This window comes from Saccostrea echinata, unplaced genomic scaffold, assembly GCF_033153115.1.
Source record: "Saccostrea echinata isolate AGI-Se365-2 ecotype Australia unplaced genomic scaffold, CSIRO_AGI_Sech_v1 ptg000045l, whole genome shotgun sequence".
Classification (NCBI taxonomy): Eukaryota; Metazoa; Mollusca; class Bivalvia; order Ostreida; family Ostreidae; genus Saccostrea; species Saccostrea echinata.
Genome location: NW_026889794.1, coordinates 1,947,313 through 1,969,066, shown reverse-complemented (window position 1 = coordinate 1,969,066; position 21,754 = coordinate 1,947,313). Strand labels below are relative to the sequence as shown.

General features: G+C 34.0%; 2 protein-coding genes and 1 long non-coding RNA gene across 3 annotated transcripts in view; 2 read left to right on the top strand and 1 right to left on the bottom strand.

The window, feature by feature from the left end:
* The window catches only part of LOC133201752 (tubulin--tyrosine ligase-like protein 12), a 232,685-nt gene that overhangs the window by 52,241 nt on the left and 158,690 nt on the right, over positions 1-21,754 (bottom strand). The window lies entirely within an intron of this gene.
* The window catches only part of LOC133201756 (uncharacterized), a 122,346-nt gene that overhangs the window by 42,444 nt on the left and 58,148 nt on the right, over positions 1-21,754 (top strand). The window lies entirely within an intron of this gene.
* On the top strand, positions 2,732-16,153 carry LOC133201559 (rab-like protein 2A). Its single transcript, XM_061337357.1, has 8 exons — positions 2,732-2,845; positions 3,211-3,240; positions 11,799-11,878; positions 12,342-12,421; positions 12,860-12,971; positions 13,682-13,779; positions 14,564-14,647; positions 14,894-16,153. The coding sequence occupies exons 1-8, from the start codon at positions 2,748-2,750 to the stop codon at positions 14,999-15,001; spliced, it is 690 nt and encodes a 229-aa protein (XP_061193341.1). The 5' UTR covers positions 2,732-2,747; the 3' UTR covers positions 15,002-16,153.

Below are 21,754 nucleotides of genomic sequence, written 5' to 3'. Positions count from 1 at the left end.
TTCAAAGAATTAATGCATTTTCACTATATAATCATTAGAGCCCCGCCTAACACCAGAACCCCTGACCCAGGAGCCAAGAAATTCACAATTTTGGAAGAGGCATCCTTCCTTATCATAACTATGTATCTAGTTCATAGGTTTAATAACCAGGAACAGAGGAGAAGATTTTCAAAAAATTAATGCATTTTTACCATATAATCATTAGAGCCCCGCCCTAACACTAGAACCCCTGACCCAGGGGCCATGAAATTCACTAGTTTAAGCCAAAGAAGCTGTATATCATTTTTTTCAAAGTTAGCATTTTTCGTGAATGGGATAAAAATTATAGTTCACTAATAAATAAATGATAGTCTATATCAAAAGTTTTATCGACAGAACATTTCAAAACCATAAGACTTGAAAACTTGCAGAGTAGAGGGCTAGGGGTGCATTGTCCTCCACTTTAGGCCGTGGTGTGCCAAGTGGGGCTTTGCACTGTACCGTTAAGAAGAATGTACTTGGCTTTTGGGTCTAATTTCAAATATCTGGATTTCAAAACTGCGTTCGCATAAATAATGCTTACAAGTGAAATTGCAAGCTTTTAATTATACAAGAAGCTCTCCGTTTTTCACGAATTTCACTCAATCCGAAACATAGGGAAAAATATGCATAATTTTTAAAATCAATTCAAGATAAAAACCTGGAAAAAAAGGGGAGGCTTTTCGATCTTGTTACTTAAGAAGAATCTACTTGGCTTTGGATTGGGTCAAATTTCAAATATCTGGATTTCAAAACTGCGTTCGCACGAATAACGATAAAGAGTGAAATTGCAAGCTTTTAATTATACAAGAAGCTCTCCGTTTGTCACGAATTTCACTCAATCCGAAACATAGGAAAAAATATGCTTAATTTTTAAAATCAATTCAAGACAAAAAACTGGAAAAGGGGGAGGGAGATTTTGATCTTGTTACTAGTTAAGAAGAATCTACTAGGCTTTGGATTGGGTCTAATTTATTCAAATATCTGGATTTCAAAACTGCGTTTGCATGAATAATGCTAACAAGTGAAATTGCAAGCTTTTAATTATATAAGAAGCTCTCTGTTTTTCACGAATTTCACTCAATCCAAAACATGGGAAAAAATATGCATATTTAATTTTATAAAATCAATTCAAGAAAAAAACCTGGAAAAAAAAAAGGGGGGCTTTTCGATCTTGTTACTTAAGAAGAATCTATACTGGGCTTTGGATCGGGTCTAATTTATTCAAATATCTGGATTTCAAAACTGCGTTCGTATGAAAGTGAAATTGCAAGCTTTTAATTAAGAAGCTCTCCGTTTTTCACGAATTTCACTCAATCCGAAACATAGGGAAAAAATGTATAGTCTTAAAATCAAATCAAGACAAAACCCTGGAAAGGGGGGGGGGGGCTTTTCGATTTCGTTACGGCACCTGCACGCCTACAGTGTAGCTATAGCTGGGTGCGTATCATTACCGCTACATTTTCAAAATTTTCATCACCACTACATGCATTACCGCTACAAAAAGGATACATTACCGCTACATTTTAAGATAGGGGTTTGTCTTCCGGATTGTTAAATGTAAAATAAATTTTAAAAAATTTTGAGTCTACTTTAAATACACTTAAAAGTTGTTCAAATAAAGATTCTGACACTTTCAGTCAAGAAAAACCACGTTGAAAAAAGACGTACCGCACCTAAAAAACGTGTTTTTTCTTGACTGAAAGTGTCAGAATCTTTATTTGAACAACTTTTAAGTGTATTTAAAGTAGACTCAAAATTTCTTAAAATTTATTTTACCTTTAACAATCCTGAAGACAAGCCCCTATGCATTTTAAAGTATACATGATACCGCTACATTGCCTCTTTCGTTCGCCAGCGTCTTATGCGTGTACAGTACAACATATACATGAATAAGACCTGTTTCCCCTGAGGTGAAAGTAGGACTTTGAACAGGATGGGTTTTTTTTCATTTTTTATTTAAAATCTACTTTATTTCATAAAACATTTTAAAAAGTTTAAAATCAAGCACTGTCCAAAGATAAAACACACATGCAGTCTTTACATTTCTTTAGACAATTGGTAAAGCTTTGAATGCCATTTGCTTGACATACTCGCTGTTGTCTTGTAATTTCGCCACTGTCATATTTTGTTTTCAGTTCTTTTTTCTACGTATGTAGCGGTAATGAGTTGTTTTCGGCATTAGTCCTTTTGAAAAAATGTAGCGGTAATGATCGCCCGAAAATTTGAGAAAATGTAGCGGTAATGAGTTGAAATTTATCACAATGTAGCGGTAATGTTGACCTCCTTATAGTGATGTTGTTGGTTTCCACTCGGAGACCACTATAGCTATCTGGAGTACTAACAATACAGTTCTGTAATTTGTATCAAAGCAGACGCATGACTGGTACTACATTTGCATTGTGGTTTTTTTTTGGGGGGGGAGCAGAAAAATATTTGCATTTTCAATATCGATAGCCAAAAAATGCATTTGAAACAGCTTATAAAAATCTTGTAATTTTCATAAATTGTCAAAATATGGAATGGCCATAATGTATCCATTTATCAACATCCTATCTAAATGGAGCTGACAAAAGACTAAGCTACACAAAATAGTTGACCCAGCTCAGGACTGTGGGTAGCACGTGACCTGAATAATTCGTCTTCTAATGTTTTCATCATGTTTGGTTTTAGAATGTATGTTTTCCCAGAATGCACCGTAATTGACATTCCTTTGCCGAAAAATCAACATGGCAAATGTTGAACCTGACTACGAGCAAAAAGGAGAGCACGGCGAAACAAAAGTCAAGATAATATGCTTAGGCGACAGTGCTGTAGGGAAATCAAAGTAAGTTTACAGGTAGACTGTTTTCATTTGGAGTATCCATGTATAAAACGAATGGGAATAACTTCAACTTGTGCTAATCCTTCCAACTTAATACTTATATTCGATATCATGTAAGCAAGTATACAGGATTATCAGAGTTAAATATATTAATACCAAGGAAATTAATGAATAAGAATAGATGTTACAAATTGATTTCCTGTCAAGCAATGACCGTCATCTGCAGGGGGTGCACATGCACTCATTTCATTGATGAAATTCAATCAATAATAACTGTTGACAGTTAAAAGGAAGGGAAGTCGCATATTTACTTTAATTTTGAAACATCCTAAAAATGTATTTTATTTTATTTTATTTTTCTTTTGTAGATTGGTGGAGCGGTTTTTAATGGATGGATAGTATCCTTAAGTAGTGTTAAATCCAGACCCTAAAAAGGGCATGGTAATCCAATGATCAAAAGGGCACTTTATGCGGCGACAAGTTTTCATGAGGGCACTTTTTAACGTCTTTGAAATTACATATATTTTCTTTATCATGTTTGTGTACTTAAATTAATATTTAATACTGAAATCTTTAGTTATACAAGTATCTATAAGAAAAATGTATAAATCTGTCAGCTTAATTAATTTAATACACACTGAGAGGGCAGTTATTGCCAAAATTTAAATTCAAATTTTTTAATCAAGAAATTAGTATGGTTATCAAGGTTATGCTTAAAAAGTAATAGGTGTGAATCTTTTTGTCACTTGCTCAAGAATTATTTTAGTTTGGAGTATGAATTTTTTTCCCTTGCTTTAATATTGTTATTTGTGTATGAGGTAAATAACAGAACAAAATTGCAATGGGTGGGGGCTACTTGAATAATAAATGTAGAGGGCATTCTCTTTATTTTGAAAATAATCTACCAACAAAATCAAGTGAACACTGATCATACCAAAAAATTAAACTTGAAATAATATATAAATTGGTTAAAACTTTTTTCTGGCTTAGAAACATGAAGCCTCTGGATGTCAATTCAAAAAGTTAGAACACAGAATCATTGAACATGAAAGAAACTAACTTCATACTTTGTTGTTTCCTAGCCCATTTCACACATAATATTCAGATGTTGTTTTTTTGGGGTACTGTACATTGTAAGTTGATTTAATTCATCAGCAGTTTTATTTTTCACATTTCTTCATCTACTCAGTTTTTTCTACTTTCAAGTTAAAAAAAAACGATCCTGATTTAAAATGTGTAACATTTTAATTTACAAATTAATCTATCTTTGACATTGGGCTAATTCTTGCATAATCAATGCAATCAAATGATATTTTCTCGTGTTATCTCTTATACCCTGACAGCCAGAGGCATGTTACCTGGCCAGGTGGCTGTGTGCGTTCAAGCGAGAAGTTATTTCCTGTCCTGAATTCACACTTTGTGTGCATTAAATAAACAAAGGGGCTAATCAGCATGCACTGAATAAACAAAGACGTATGGAACGCGGGACTGTCTTATATGAGGATTAAACATTATATGCAGTGTTCTCTTCATTATATGTGGTACTATTTTAATTATATGAAGTAGTTTTTAGCTCACCTGAGCCGAAGGCTCAAGTGAGCTTTTCTGATCACTTTTTGTCCGGCGTCCGTCTGTCTGTCTGTCCGTCTGTCTGTCTGTCTGTAAACTTTTAACATTTTCGACTTCTTCTCAAGAACCACTGGGCCAATTTCAACCAAACTTGCCACAAAGTATCCTTGGGTGAAGGGGATTCAAGTTTGTTAAAATGAAGGGCCACGCCCTTTTTCAAGGGGAGATAATAAAGAATTAGTGAAAAATTAATAGCATCTTTTAAAAATCTTCTTCTCAAGAACCACAGGGCCTAGAAAGATGAAACTCATGTGGAAGCATCCTCAGGTAGTGTAGATTCAAGTTTGTTCAAATCATGACCCCTGGGGGTAGGGCGGGGCCACAATGGAGGATCAAAGTTTTACATAGAAATATATAGAAAAAATCTTTAAAATTCTTCTTCTCAAGAACAGCAAAGCCCTGATGAGTCATATTTATATGGAAGCATCCTCAGATAGTGTAGATTCAAGTTTGTTCAAATCATGACCCCCGGGGGTAGGGCGGGGCCACAATGGAGGATCAAAGTTTTACATAGAAATATATAGGAAAAATCTTTAAAAATCTTCTTCTCAAGAACAGCAAAGCCCTGATTGGCCATATTTATATGGAAGCATCATCAGGTAGTGTAGATTCAAGTTTGTTCAAATCATGACCCCTGGGGGTAGGGCGGGGCCACAATGGAGGATCAAAGTTTTACATAGGAATATATAGGAAAAATCTTTAAAAATCTTCTTCTCAAGAACAGCAAAGTCCTGATTGGTCATATTTATATGGAAGCATCCTCAGGTAGTGTAGATTCAAGTTTGTTCAAATCATGACCCCTGGGGGTAGGGCGGGGCCACAATGGAGGATCAAAGTTTTACATAGAAATATATAGGAAAAATCTTTAAAAATCTTCTTCTCAAGAACAGCAAAGCCCTGATTGGCCATATTTATATGGAAGCATCCTCAGCTAGTGAAGATTCAAGTTTGTTCAAATCATGACCCCCGGGGGTAGGGTGGGGCCACAATGGAGGATCAAAGTTTTACATAGAAATATATAGGAAAAATCTTTAAAAATCTTCTTCTCAAGAACAGCAAAGCCCTGATTGGCCATATTTATATGGAAGCATCCTCTGCAGGTAGTGTAGATTCAAGTTTGTTCAAATCATGACCCCCGGGGGTAGGGCGGGGCCACAATGGAGGATCAAAGTTTTACATAGAAATATATAGGAAAAATCTTTAAAAATCTTCTTCTCAAGAACAGCAAAGCCCTGATTGGCCATATTTATATGGAAGCATCATCAGGTAGTGTAGATTCAAGTTTGTTCAAATCATGACCCCTGGGGGTAGGGCGGGGCCACAATGGAGGATCAAAGTTTTACATAGGAATATATAGGAAAAATCTTTAAAAATCTTCTTCTCAAGAACAGCAAAGCCATGATGAGTCATATTTATATGGAAGCATCCTCAGGTAGTGTAGATTCAAGTTTGTTCAAATCATGACCCCTGGGGGTAGGGCGAGGCAACAATGGAGGATCAAAGTTTTACATAGGAATATATAGGAAAAATCTTTAAAAATGTTCTTCTCAAGAACAGCAAAGCCCTGATTGGTCATATTTATATGGAAGCATCCTCAGGTAGTGTAGATTCAAATTTATTCAAATCATGACCCCCAGGGGTAGGGCGGGGCCACAATGGAGGATCAAAGTTTTACATAGAAATATATAGGAAATATTTTAAAAATCTTCTTCTCAGGAACGGCAAAGCCCTGATTGATCATATTTATGTGGAAGTATCCTCAGGTAGTGTAAATTCAAGTTTGTTCAAATCATGACCCCCTGGGGTAGGGTGGGGCCACAATGGAGGATCAAAGTCTTAAATAGAAATATATAGGAAAATATATTCTGAAGAAGAACAGCAAAGCCATGATTAGTCATTCTGATATGGAAGCATCCTCAGGTAGTGTAGATTCAAGTTTTTTTAAATGATGACCCCTGGGGATAGGGATGGGCCACAATGGGGGATCGAAAATTTTACATAGGAACATATAGGAAAATATCTTCTTCTCAAGAACTGAAAATCATGTTTATTCATTTTGATATGGAAGCATCCTCAGATAGTGTAAATTCAATTTTGTTCAAATGATGACCCCCGGGGGTAGGGTGGGGCCCAATGGGTGATTGAAAATTTTACATAAGAACATATAGAAAAAAATATTTCTTCTGAAGAACTGCAAAGCTATGTTTAGTCATATTGATATGGAAGCATCCTCAGGTAGTGTAGATTCAAGTTTGTTAAAATGATGACCTCTGGGATAGGGAGGAGCCACAGTGGGGGATCAAATTTTTACAAAGGAATATATGGGAAAACTTTCAAGTTCTTCTCAAGTACAACAAAGCCATTACAAAGCCATTTGTTATACTGACATGGAAGCATCATCAGGTAGTTTAAAATTCAAGCCCAAGCCCCCCCCTCCCCCCCCCCCTAATCTTTTCAATACTGAACTGATTTGTGCTTTTGCCTAGCCAATGTGCTCAGGTGAGCGATGTGGCCCATGGGCCTCTTGTTAGCTCACCTGAGCTGAAAGCTCAAGTGAGCTTTTCTGATCACCTGTTGTCCGTCGTCCGTCTGTAAACTTTTCACATTTTCAACTTCTTCTCAAGAACCACTGGATCAATTTTAACCAAACTTGGTACAAAGTATCCTTGGGGAGTGTAAATTGTTAAAATAAAGGGCCAAGTCCCCTTACAAGGGGAGATAATCAAGAAAAAACAAAAATACAGTGGGGTCATTAAAAAATCTTCTTCTCAAGAACCACTAGGCCAGAAAAGCTGAAACTTAAATGGAAGCATCCTGGGGTAGTGTAGATTGTAAATTGTCCAAATCATGACCCTCGGGGGTAGGGCGGGGCCACAATAGGGAATCCAAGTTTTACATTGAAATATAGAGGAAAAATCTTTAAAAATCTTCTTCTCAAGAACCACTGGGCCAGAAAAGCTGAAACTTAAATGGAAGCATCCTAGGGTAGTATAGATTGTAAATTGTTCAAATCATGACCTCCGGGGATAGGGCGGGGCCACAATAGGGAATCCAAGTTTTACATTGAATTATATAAGAAAAATCTTTAAAAATCTTCTTCTCAAGAACCACTGGGCCAGAAAAGCTGACTTATGTGGAAGCATCCTGGGGTATTGTAGAATCTAAATTGTTCAAATCATGACCCCCGAAGGGTAGGGCGGGGCCACAATAAGGAATCCAAGTTTTACATTGAAATATATGAGAAAAATCTTAAAATATCTTCTTCTCAAGAACCACTGGGCCAGAAATACTGAAACTTATATGGAAGCATCCTGGGGTAGTGTAGATTGTAAATTGTTCAAATCATGACCCCTGGGGGTAGGGCGGGACCACAATAGGGAATCCAAGTTTTACATTGAATTATATAGGAAAAATCTTTAAAAATCTTCTTCTCAAGAACCACTGGGCCAGAAATACTGAAACTTATATGGAAGCATCCTAGGGTAGTATAGAACCTAAATAGTTCAAATCATGACCCCCGGGGGTAGGGCGGGGCCACAATAGGGAATCCAAGTTTTACATTGAAATATAGAGGGAAAAATCTTTAAAAATCTTCTTGTCAAGAACCACTGGGCCAGAAAAGCTGAAACTTATATGGAAGCATCCTGGGGTAGTGTAGATTGTAAATTGTTCAAATCATGACCCCCGAAGGGTAGGGCGGGGCCACAATAGGGAATCCAAGTTTTACATTGAAATATAGAGGAAAAATCTTTAAAAATCTTCTTCTCAAGAACCACTGGGCCAGAAAAGCTGAAACTTATATGGAAGCATCCTGGGGTAGTATAGATTCTAAATTGTTCAAATCATGACCCCGGGGGTAGGGCGGGGCCACAATAGGGAATCCAAGTTTTACATTGAAATATAGAGGAAAAAATCTTTAAAAATCTTCTTCTCAAGAACCACTGGGCCAGAAAAGCTGAAACTTAAGTGGAAGCATCCATTGTTCAAATCATGACCCCCGGGGGTAGGGCGGGACACAATAGGGAATCCAAGTTTTATATTGAATTATATAAGAAAAGTCTTTAAAAATCTTCTTTTCAGGAACCACTGGACCAATAAAGCTGAAACTTATTTGGAAGCATCCTGAGGTAGTGTAGATTCTAAATTGTTCAAATCATGACCCCCGGGGGTAGGGCGGGGCCACAATAGGTATTACAAGGGGGGAAGTCTTGTAAAGAACTGCATGGCCAAAGTTACTCAGGTGAGCGATGTGGCCCATGGACCTCTTGTTACAGTATATCGTGTGCAACTTCCATTATATACAGTACTTCTTTCATTATATGATGTACATATGTCATTATATTATGTACATCTATCATTATATGAGGTGGTTTTATCATTATATGAAGTACTTTTAACATTATATGCGGTAGATCTAACATTATATGCAGTGAACACAACAATATATTATGTACTTATCACATTATATACAGTATATTCATCATTATATGTAGTATATCTGTTATTACGCTGATCATTAAATATTATGTCCGGTCCTGTTAGCATTCCATGCGGTAGATTTTGCATTTCGTTATGATGTAGACAGAGTATTATATGCGGTGCTTTCTCCTTTATGTGTATGGTCTTTCGGAAGCTACCTTTCGGAACCCCCTTGTTAGATTTAGAAAGTTCTACCTTTTTTTGTTCTTAGATATGAAAATTCTTAATGATTTTGGGTTATCTTTAACAATTGGTAACCAACCGCGCGTCAGCCAAAGCATCGCGGAATAATCACATACCACACAAATTTATCCGTATATTAAAGGAATTTCAAAGTCATATCAATATTTCAGTAGTTTACAACAAGAGAGAGAGAGAGAGATGCACTTATTACTGAAATAATTTTATTGTTCCATTGTATTAATTGTTAAACTATGGCGTATAACAAAAAGCTGAAATTGTCTTTAGTTATACTGTGTGAATGTTATGTAATGTATCAGGAAAAGATAAATGATTTTCAGAACAGAAAATGTATCGAGTCGTGGGTTGTACTTCAAGATTTTAATTCTAAAAAGATATGTGGTAAAATTACTCAGGAATACAACGTGTGTATATATATATATATATATATATATATATATATATATATATATATATATATATATAGAACCCCCTCTACCAAATAAAATGATAGATAAAAGGGTAATTTACATTTTGAAAAATTAGCACATCCCACCATTAAAAAAAACAAATAAATAAATAGATAAATACATGTAGTGTTTTCTATAAGTCGTTGTTAAAGCCCTGCGTACTCGAAGGCATAGGAAAGCAGTTAGTTTTTTTAATATCGTTTTTTTTTACATTGATTGTGCTATATATGAAATGAATCTTTTTGAATGAAAAAAGATAGAAAATGCCTCAATTTTTTTTTCCACTCCCAAAATATGTCTATCATACCCAACACCCCCTTCTCTCTCTCTCTCTCTCTCTCTCTCTCTCATTACTTCATACCATGAAATAGAATGGATTTTATTTTACTCTATTACCCTACTTCATATCTTTTAAAAAAAATTTTAACCTGTTCACGGAGCATTAATTATTAACTGTTTTAATGTATATACGCATGCTTTTATTGTACTGAATTCAACAGGAAAGGTCGGAGTTCTCAAGGTCGATAAGAAGAACCGAATTTTTAACAGAGAGTTCCGAAAGGTAGCTTCCGAAAGATCATACACATAAAGGAGAAAGCACCGCATATAATACTCTGTCTACATCATAACGAAATGCAAAATCTACCGCACGGAATGCTAACAGGACTGGACATAATATTTAATGATCAGCATCATCATAATAACAGAAATACTACATATAATGATGAATATACTGTATATAATGTGATAAGTACTTAATATATTGTTGTGTTCACTGCATATAATGTTAGATCTACCGCATATAATGTTAAAAGCACTTCATATATTGATAAAACCACCTCATATAATGATAGATGTACATAATATAATGACATATCTACACCATATAATGAAAGAAGTACTGTATATAATGGAAGTTGCACACGATATACTGTAAAAACTACTTCATATAATTAAAATAGTACCACATATAATGAAGAGAACACTGCATATAATGTTTAATCCTCATATAAGACAGTCCCGGCGTTCCATAAAGCCGCCAGTCCATCTTGCCTCTGCTGGGCATATTTATTTATTTTTGCAAGGAAAAAAGGGCATGGCGCTGCGCCATGCTAGTTTGCTTTAGATTTAACACTATTAAGCTTTCATGTGCACATGAATATTTCATTAATAGATCAACTACTCTTTTTTCCTTCAGTTCAGAATTTCTGTGTAATGTTAAAAAAAATAATTTTCAAATGAACTAACATTGATGAGTAGTAATATAATTATTTAAAAGTGTGTTAGTACAGCTATGACTGCTTTTTTCATCATCCTCACAATGTCAGCTCCTGAGTCCACTGTCTGTGGAACCCCAGACAAACTTCATTCATTTATTTACAGACAGACTGCAGTGACATCTTTTTGGGAAATTACAACAATTCCTGATTGTTTTTCTTATCTCTTGATCAATCTACATTAAGTCTTTAAAATTATGTTTTGGCGACAGTCAACTGTAACGTGTATTGAGGTGTTAACTACTGGTTAGGTATGAATCCTACTCCTAGAAATTCACCCAACTTCTTTTTCACAGTAAACAAATCACAGTATACAGTCAAACCTGTAGCAGCAACCACCTGTATTAAGCATCTTTCTTTCATGTGCAGCCATTAAATTTTTCCCCAAGAAAGTTTTCATTATATTTATCTGCATTCAGTGACTACATGTCTAACATTAAATGCGACCATCAATTTCCATTTTTAAGCAGTTTAAGTCTCTGAATTTAGTGACTTTCAGCCCTTGTTTCAATACAAAAGTAATTTGAGAAGCATAACAGTGGCAGTACAGCTATTGTACATCAACAGTTTTCACCCCCCCCCCCCCTTTTTCTTTCCAATCATAGTGAAGATGTCTTTGTTTTAGGCATTTGACTGTATCTTATTTATCTGTTGTCTACAAATTATTTTTATACTGAATACACTGAAGGTTAGCATATTACATGTATTTCATTTGAAAATTTATTTATAATACTTAATCAGAATCAGTTTGTTTGAGGGAATTCTCTGCAGCGTATTGATTCTTTTGTTTACATCATTTACATTTGTTTTATGTTGAAGATCATCAGATATCAGATTTGAAAATTTTCATGACTATGAAAATTTGATACTAGTAATTAAATGAATAAATATAAAGCATGAATTATTCCTTAATGAACCTAGTAAACCACAACAGTTATCAACATATGCTCTGACTCTATTCAACTACCAAACAGAACTTGGTGATGAAAAAGTATCAGTGGGTAAGGAGGACTTTTGTTTTAATTTAATTCAAGAGTGGATTGTCATTAATTTGGAATAAATACTCCAATAATTCTTTTTGCTTGACACAAGTAAAATTTTAGCAATACTGATGAGGAATTTTTAGTGGGTAGATACAATATAAATTAAATCAGAAGTTAGGGCTGGTTTTATGAACAAGTATCATATGTTGCATTAACAAGTTATTTTAAATGTGAATCATATGTTTGTCTTTAAAAAAAAATAAACAGGGGAAAATTATTTGCAAGGATGGGTTGAAAAAATCAAAAAAACTTTATCATGATTTTTTTTTTTTGGGGGGGGGGGGGGGGTTACAGTTGTATATGCAAAGTCTGTGTGAATGTATAAGTGTATTACTGTGTATTATTGTTTCTTTTCAATGTTTGGCATCTTATTAAATGGCACTTGTCAATGTCTCTATAACCATTTCTAATTTCTTCACAGATTTCTGGGATACTGCGGGGCAGGAGCGTTTTAATAACATGCATCCTTCATATTACCATAATGCACATGCTTGTATTCTGGTATGTCAAGATATCATACTGTTTATCATTTGAATACTTTAATGATACTGCCAAAGGTTATACAATAAAACCCAGTCATTATAAACAACCAAAAAAAAAACTCACATTAAAAGGAAATCTTGGTTATAATGAATTTTTTTTTAATTTTTTTTAAAATTTTATTTTATTTTAAATTTTTTTTGGAGACCTTGCACTATGTTCCAGGTTTAATGAAGCTAGGTTACACAGAAACAAATTTCAAGGTCCCAATGACTTCATTATAACCAAGATTTAAAATAATTTAAAAATATTTTGTTCCCTAAATTTTTTTATTTTCATTGTTAAAAAACTGATTGTTGGAAATTTTGAAGTTAATCTTTTTAAAATTTCATTTTAACCTGTTTATAATGCAATTTCTTTTTTTGCTTGTACATATGTACTTGGTTTATTTTTGATTAGGTGTTTGACACAACTAGAAAAGTCACATATAAAAATCTACCCAATTGGTTAAAAGAACTTAGAGAATACAGACCTGAAATCCCATGTCTGTGTTGTGGAAATAAAATAGATGGTGAGTATGCTTGAGTAAACTGAACAGAATATCAGTCACAATTTAAAATTTTATCATTTACAGCATTTTTTATAGATAATTTTTTTTGGGGGGTAACTGTTGAGTTATGAATGTAAATATATAAACCTTTAGATAGTAAGAGATGAAGGGCTGATCTACAGTGGGTTAATCTGGATCAACTTAATCCAGATTAACTAAATCCATATTCTTTAGTCTTTGTTGTGTCCACTTTGCAGTGTGCATTGTAGGTTCACACCTTTTATCCCGTGTTTACTCCTTTATACAGTGGATATAGCTCATAGGATATTGTTTTCATATCCACAGTTGTGAAGTCACAATGGTTTTAGAGTGAATTTGATCAAGTCAAGTATTGTGGATATACATATATAAAACCATGAAATAGCTATGTGTAAAATGTGGTTAAAAGAATTACCAAGGTCTGTGGATCGATATGATTTTTTTCCTACTCTTTGTGTGTTTTAATCCCCTCACCAAGGCTCGATATGATAAAAAAATCATATCCAACCACAAATGATGAGAGATCCTGTATTTACCATATGACTATTTTGAAATATGAACATCACAATGAATTCTTGTTTATATAAACAGCTGTAGTCTGACATTATTTCACAATTGGTTAGTTATAGGATTTAATACTATTTTGGTGTCTATACTGCATTACATGTAAATTCTTGTTCTTTTTTTTTCAGTGGATTATTCAATAACAAAGAAAGCTTTCACATTTCCTAAAAAACATGGCATGCCATTTTATTTTGTGTCGGCATCAGATGGAACTAATGTTGTTAAGGTATGTGAATGGGCAAACAAATCATTTTATTAAAACAAATCAACAAAAAAACAGATTTTGAAGTGCATTTTTCTTGGAGGAAACATACATGTAGCTTTCAAACTGAATGAAAATTTTTTATAAAGATGCAGAAATTTATTATATCACATACTGGTATTACTGCAATGTATACAGTTAAATCTTGACAAGGTTTTGAGGTATCAAGATTAAAATACATGGAGAAAGAGAAGTTTAGGACTTCCAACTGACTTTGATATATCCATGGTATTCGAGATATTGGTGTTCGAGATACCATAGTTCAACTGTATTTAAGAATATTCAAATAATGCATCAGATACCAGGCCAACTTTAAAACAATGTTTGTTTGCCTTCTCCTGACTTGGGATGAAATAATTGGGTCAGTAGGTAGGTTGAAAAAAAAATTTCCAAGAAATTTTCAGCATCAATCCTGAATTTTCAAAAATCTATTTTTCAAGAATGCATAAAAAAAATCATTGTTTCCAGGAGGTTAAAAAATATCTGGAGTCGGGCCATTTTTAGCCAGTCTGTCGGGAGAGGGCAACCAAACAATTTTTAAAGATGCCCCATTTTACTCCTAAATACAACTGGTTTTGCAACATTTCAATGGAAAAGTTAATACGTCCCTGACAAGTTTCAAATTTCAATAGCAAGTCTGTGTGACAGCATGGATAATGTTTTGGTTAATGAACAGCGTTTCCCAATAGCTGAGTAAAAATTACAGTGAATATTCCTCTGACAGTAAATATTTATTCCACATTTTCAGTTATTTAAAGATGCAATTCGTGCCGCAGTAGCATACAAGAATAATTCCACAGATTTCATGGATGAAATCATGAGAGAACTAGAGGTGAGGTGTTTTTATGTATTGAATCTTACAAACTGTCCTATACACAACACATTCTAAACATTTATTAACTAAAACAAGTCAATTATTATTTTTATTTGCAACAAAACTGATACATTCTTTGAGAGGTCTATAACAAAACTTATTATTATACATGTAAATTTTGTGCAACTATGAAGTATATTTACAAAGATACCATGTAATAAATTTAATAATCTGCTTATAGCATTTGTCTTTTTTTTTCTCCAGAATTTTGAACTAGAAACAGACAATACAACAAATGTGACTGATAGTGCATTAGACTCTGCCGGTAATTCAGAGGAGAAAAAAGAGGCCAAAGAAAATTCTTCCAGCTGAGAGTGGCCTTACTTAGATATTATCTACCATTGTAAAATCCATTATTATTTATTCTGAAGCCAATGGGCTCTGAGCACTATGGAGATTTACCACAGATTTCACAGAGATTGTGGGCAACTGCAGGCCATTATTTTAGTAATCTTATAGTGCTTATTAGTGCTAGAGATTCATTGGTTACACTTGAGTTCTTCACACAAACAAGAATAAGGTACTGTAACTGTGTATGTACACAGTATTTTGATGGTTCTTAAACATCCTGTAGAAGCATATCTGTATAGTAGCTTAAGGTTTTAAAAGATTATTTATGAGTTGAGTTTATTAGAGAGATACCATTGTATATTAAAAATGAGATGAGATCTTTTTTGTCAGTAGATCTTTAAAAGAAATTAAAGATACGCATGTACATGTAATTTTAGCTTACCTTGACAGAGTTGAAAAGATTTTGGATGGTATCAGCATCATTGTTGGTACCCCATGTCAAAATTTTTGATGCAGGTCCATTCCCAAAGTCATACATGGACTAAACTTGCATGTAGGAATGCCTACTACCAGACTTGCCCCAGATGTCTATATCTGTCAGTTATTTTACGAATATATGACCAGGTTTTGTCTTTGGAGTAGATTCATTCCTTAGTCCTTATATATTTTGTTATAATTTTTGGTACATGTATAATGCAGAATTGATTAATTTTTGATCACATTTCTATATTCTCTAAGAATAAAGTGAAGCTTGTATAAAGTGAAAAAGAGAAGATTTTGTGGACAGTGGTGTTTCAAATTATCTTTCACAACTCCATAGCCTTTGCAAATTATCATTTTTGGGTGTATGTATTTATATGTATTCCTTGTCTTGCCACTATGCCATTGTAGAATTACTTGCAACATAAATTTTTGCAACAATATTGACAGTTTTTCAAGTTCACGCAATATGATGAGTTACAATAACCAGGAACCTAATAGTAATGAAATGCACTTTGTACCACTATGTGATATGTCATTACTATTGAAAACTGTATTTTACTCTCATAAAAATGCTGGATTTTCAGGTGGACAAATTATTAAGCATGCAGTTTTAACAAATTGATTATAAATCAGTCTGTAAGTATAGAAGTGTTAAAAATTCAATTTTGTATATGAGATAAATTTTGCAGGTTACTGTATTATATATATATTATATATATATATATATATATATATATATATATATATATATATATATATATATATATATAATTATATATTATGGATGTCAAAATATTTATTTTCCTTAGTCGATCATTCGATTGCATTATTCGAACGATAGTCGAATATTCCGAACATTTTCTGAAAATAAAATTTTATTTTATACTTCATTGGTACATACTCAGAAACCTTTTTACTTAAATCTATTTAAAAAGTAACATCAAAATTAATGTAACGTAACGCGTGGATAGCATGAAATAAATTTAGAAACCTAATTCTCCAAAATTTATTATTTCCCAGTAAATAGAATTCATAAATTGGCCTGTACATGCGGTCATTTTTTATTTAGTAAGCATTAAAAAATTGCCAGTTGATATTTTTTAAAGCTTATTATGAAATAAAATGGAAGGGGGGGGGGGGGCTATCAAAATGTCCTCAAAACAGTTTAAAATGTAAGTGTATTGTTTTAATAATTATCGAAGTATCAAAGCAGCTTTATTCCTTGCATTTGAGCAAACTTAAAATAACAGAAGATAATTGTCCAGTGAATAATTTTACAAACAAAGCCCATTATATTGGTTGGTAATTTATTACAAAAACAATACAAGCAGTTAATGACAATTAATTCTCGCAGGAGTGAAGCATTTATAATTGCTGTACTTTCTATACGTACATGGAAAATCTACCGTTTTTTGTTGAGGAAAATTATCGACTGTCTATGAGAAAAAACTGTTTCTCATTTTTTTGATGAGAATTCCATCTCATGTATCACTCATTTATTGCATTTATTTAGTTAAAATAATATTCAAATGTTGTTTCATTATTCGATCGTCGGTCCATTCGACTGATAGTCGAATAGTCGACTATTCGTTGACATCCCTAATATATATATATATATATATATATATATATATATATATATATATATATATATATATAAAGGTTGTTCAACAATTTAATTTCTTATTGTATGATGTTCATATTTTCATACATTGTTATGTTGGGGTTTTTTTGTAGAAGAATTTAAAATTCCCATAATGTTGTTCTTCTTCCAAGCTTAAATGAAAAAGAACACTGTTTTAATGCCCAATCAGGAATATGGCCAGGGCATGTAGTATTTGTCATGTCTATCCTTCCTTCTTTCCATCCTTCCAGCCTCCTGTCTGTCCATCCACACACTTTACGTTTAGCTCAGTTTCAAAGAAACTGTTCAAGGTGTATTAACCAAAATTTATATACATGTACTGATACATATTGGTGATAGCTATTCAGCTGTGTCATTATTTTCTGACTTTGACATTCCTTGTGACCATGACTTTTATTCCTTATTTTGCCTTTAGCTCAGTTTCGAAGTAATTAGAAGTTATTTTTATCAAAACTTGTACTCTGGTACATACTGGTGGGAGTTTTTCAACTGTGCATATTTGTAGTTTATCTTTTATTTTGGCAAAATTTGAAAAGCCAAGGATTCAAAAACAGTACATTAGGTTATACCGTATACATGTATTTGTTCTGTAGATTGCCTTTGTTAAACTATCTATAGGAAATATTTTACTGCATATTTTGAAACCTATGACATGATCAAAGTTGATTCAGGTGGAATCTTTATAAAGATGCCATTCAAATAGGTATTGGTAATGTACATGTATAATGTTATTAATATAAATATATAGCTGTGTTGGACCTACATGTATAAACATCCGTCCTGTTCAGTTGAATAAAATATCTGCATCATCCATTGGTTTGAGTTACTTACATATTACTAATGAAGAAAATTTGTTGCTGGTTTAGGTTGATCAACTGTGGAAAACTTTCTTAAAGGGTCCTGGACACAGTTGCATATTGCCGTTTTGTTTACAATTTTCTATTTTTATTCAAAAATAATTTTAGTCATCACTGAGCAAGGATTCAAGTGAGTTGGAATTTGTTTCTCAGGTCTCTACTCTGAATTTACTGGATTACTGATATACTGTTTTGATATTGATCATTAGTACACAACAAATTTTCTACTTTTCTCAAATGTTAAGGATAAAGTTTACTTCATGGAAATGCGATGATGCGTGTCCATCAAACGCATCCCTTACATTACCTGCCATGACAACTATTCCTTTAGCTCATTCTTTAGATAACTATTAAATCAGGAGGATAATATATGACACTACATCACCTCCTTTAAGTATACAATCATTTAGAGAAACCCACTTATAACCCCTCCCCCCCCCCCCCCCAGTAAAAGATGCACACAACCACTTTTCAATTGCTAATGTCTCTGTAAATATGGATTTTCAGATAGAGGAGCAATCATAGTATTTTAATGCTTATAGGGTTTTTGTCTCCCACAGTTGATTCGATACACAAGAGCATGCTTTATGTATGAAAAATTTCTAAAACAAGGCAAGCTATTGACAAACAAGTTGATGAAACAAGGATATCGACAGTTTCGTTTGACGTCATCATTTCGCAATTTTTATGGTCGATACAATGACCTTGTCAGCAAATACAACCTATCATTAAGTCAATCAATGACATACTAATTGTTAGGCCATTATTTACACACTGAATTGTGTACGGATTTTTTTCCGATCATGACAAGGAGCACACGGCGGGTGTGACCGGGGATGGTCACTCCTCCACGGCACCTGACCTCTGATGTTTTTGGAGGTCCGGAGTGTTTGCTCTGCTGCCGAATTGCACTGTTTAAATGGACTTTGAGCTTACTGTTCTTTATCTCCATATTTCAATAAAATGCAGGAAGTGGATGGAGATTACTGTCTTATTATCCAAAAGGTCTGTGGTGGATATTTTGTGAGTTTTTCGCCTAAGACTTTATCAAGACATAGAAATACTACCAGGCATGGTTTGATCAAAGAAATAGATGATTTTTCGGAAAAGAATGCAATAGAAACAGTTTCGAAACAGGAAAGCCATTTCGGTTTTTTCTAAGTCTTCCTGACTCCTTTTAAGAGACCTGTGTCCTATATCCCCAATTTAAAGAAATTAAACAAATTTCGTGTAAATGAAAAAATAGAATGAAAACTGAGGTGAATAACGAAAGCCCATTTTAAAACATGTGACTTTTGAGTTTTAATTAATCTCCAGAATGCGTTCAGTATATAAAACTTGCCAGTTTTTCTGTGTTTTTCAATTGGTGGAGTTCAATACAGATATCCCTCTTTGGTCTCATGAACATTTTTCGTCCCATCGTTTCCTTGAATATCTTGTGTATCGCAGGGACATACATGAACTTCAGGTTATTCATGTTTACCAGCAATTACATGATTAGATGATAAAGAACCAAGATTTCGTAAACAATATGAGCAAATCATTTTCAAATTACACTTGTACTTGGAAGAGACATGAGGTACCTAAGCAACAAATTCTCGAATGGGTGGTTAAATAGCAAACAATCAACCTAATCAAAGGGGAAAAAATGCTTTAGCCTTTATTACAACACAAAGGGAATATTCTCTGGGAGTATGGTACGTCCTATCAGAGGACATTGTCAGCTAGGTTACCAAACAGCACAACTGCAAGATTCTGGTTCAAGAAGTAATACGTTTCAGCAAGAGTCACAAGCAGGTGGCTCTAAAGCTTCTTCATCTATGTATCAATTTCACATGATCGTTTGTTTTGAGTGTCATTTAATAGCACCTCCTAGAGATCTGGAACTTACGATGATGGTACGTAGCGAAAGTATTTCATTGAGACACTAATAGGGCCTGGAGCGCTTGCAAATGTAGATGCAAGATCAAACCTTCGACTATGATGACCAATGCCATCTTGGAGGTTTGTATGCCACATTTAGGATATCTCAAGTATTGTAAAATCTGCTGCACGTTGTTTTTATTTTTGGATTATTTTTATTTGTTTTCAGTAACTGTTTTGTCTCCTGATGAATATAGTTTATTCTGTGTGTGTATATATATAGTCAGGCGACAAAGCAAACTTTAATCAGAAAGAACTTTAGCTCACTGGTCCAATCATAACATTACAATACCGCACTTCTTTATTGGCTTTGATTACTTTTGATCAGTGACGAGATTTAATTTTAATTTAATTTTAATTTCCCCGTGGAGAACTGGGCCATGGATTAGTCCTCTCTATTTCGATCTATTTTTTGCTTTGACGGCAGCATCACTCCACCATTTCAATCCAAAGTTGTTTCCTTTCTTTTTCTACGGATCCTTTGGTCTTCCGCGTCTCCTCCGTCCCTCCAGTATCCATGTTAATGCTATACTGGCATGGCCATCTATTCTCATTCTCAGCTCTATCCATTTCCATCTCCTGGTTCTTATGATTTTGCTGACCTTATCTATATTTGCTAGTTCTCTTACTCTTTCATTTGTGACTTTCATGGCCAAAATACCCTCATAATCTTTCTCAGACATTTATGGAGGAAGATGTCGAGTGGTTTTTTTTTTATCTCCTTTGTTCATCTTCCATGTTTCAGCACAATGCAACAAAACAGATATTACGTTTGACTTGAAGATGTTCAATTTGGTCCTTCTTGAAAGTTGGCTGTTTGACCGTATCTTGGAGAGTCTGATCTAGGCTACTCTAGCAGGACCCAGTCTTCTCTGTATCTCCCTGTCCTGTCATTCCTTCTTTACTCACAGTTGCACTAAGATAGACAAAGGGATCGACGTCTTATATCATTCTTCCATTGCAATTGATTGTTATTTCCTGGTTGGTGATGTTGTTTAATCTCATTACTTTTGTTTTGGCAGAATTGAGGTTTAATCCTTTTGATCTAGATATGATGTTCAGTTTTTCCACCTTCTGTTGCATTTGTCCTTTTACTGCTTGACATGAGTGCAGTATCTTCTGCGTAATCGAGGTCATTTAGTTTGGTTGATAAATTCCAGTGGAAACCATAGATGTTTCCTTTTGTTGATTTCATCATGATCCAGGCAATCACGAGCATGAATAAGAATCCTAACACATTACATCCCTGTTTGACTCTATATTCTGGCTGGTTTATCTGGTTCAGGCCTGTTGAGTACCGGTATTTCATTAAAATGTTCCATCTTTTTCTTATCCCTGTTTCTTTTGATGTGATTGCCCCATCTTTGCTTTCCACAACACCTAAAATTTTTTTGTTTGTCTCTACACAACTTCGTGGTGACATCGTATACACTTTTCATATTATCAATTTTTGCTGCTTTCTTTGCCTTCCTAGCTAACTCATCTTTCCATGCCCGTTTGTCCGTCCTCATATTCTTTCACTTCTCTGTCTTTGATTTTGTACTCCTTCTGTACTCTTTCTGTTACCCTTTCTGATCTTACGGAGTTTAGTTTCTCTTTTAGTTGTTTTCTTTCATCTACCTTCTTCCAGCTTTCACTTCTTATCCATTCCATATGCTTTCTCTGTTTTGATCCCAAGACAATCATAGCGCTTTCATTATAGGCGGATTTAAATGTTTCCCACCGACTTTCTAAGCTATTGTTTGTTGATTGCTGATCAAAGATACTAAATCTGTTCCTAAGCTCTACTCTGAATTTTTCGGTAATGTCTTAGATGTTTAATATTTATTGCAAATTGATATCTTCTTTTGTGTTTTGTGTAATTTA

Excerpts from the sequence above, each read along its gene's own strand:
- LOC133201559 (XM_061337357.1), top strand. The coding sequence starts at position 2,748 with ATGGCAAATGTTGAACCTGACTACGAGCAAAAAGGAGAGCACGGCGAA. Across the intron at positions 2,846-3,210 it reads AGTGCTGTAGGGAAATCAAA|ATTGGTGGAGCGGTTTTTAA; the intron begins GTAAGTTTACAG and ends TTTCTTTTGTAG. Across the intron at positions 14,648-14,893 it reads AAATCATGAGAGAACTAGAG|AATTTTGAACTAGAAACAGA; the intron begins GTGAGGTGTTTT and ends TTTTTTCTCCAG.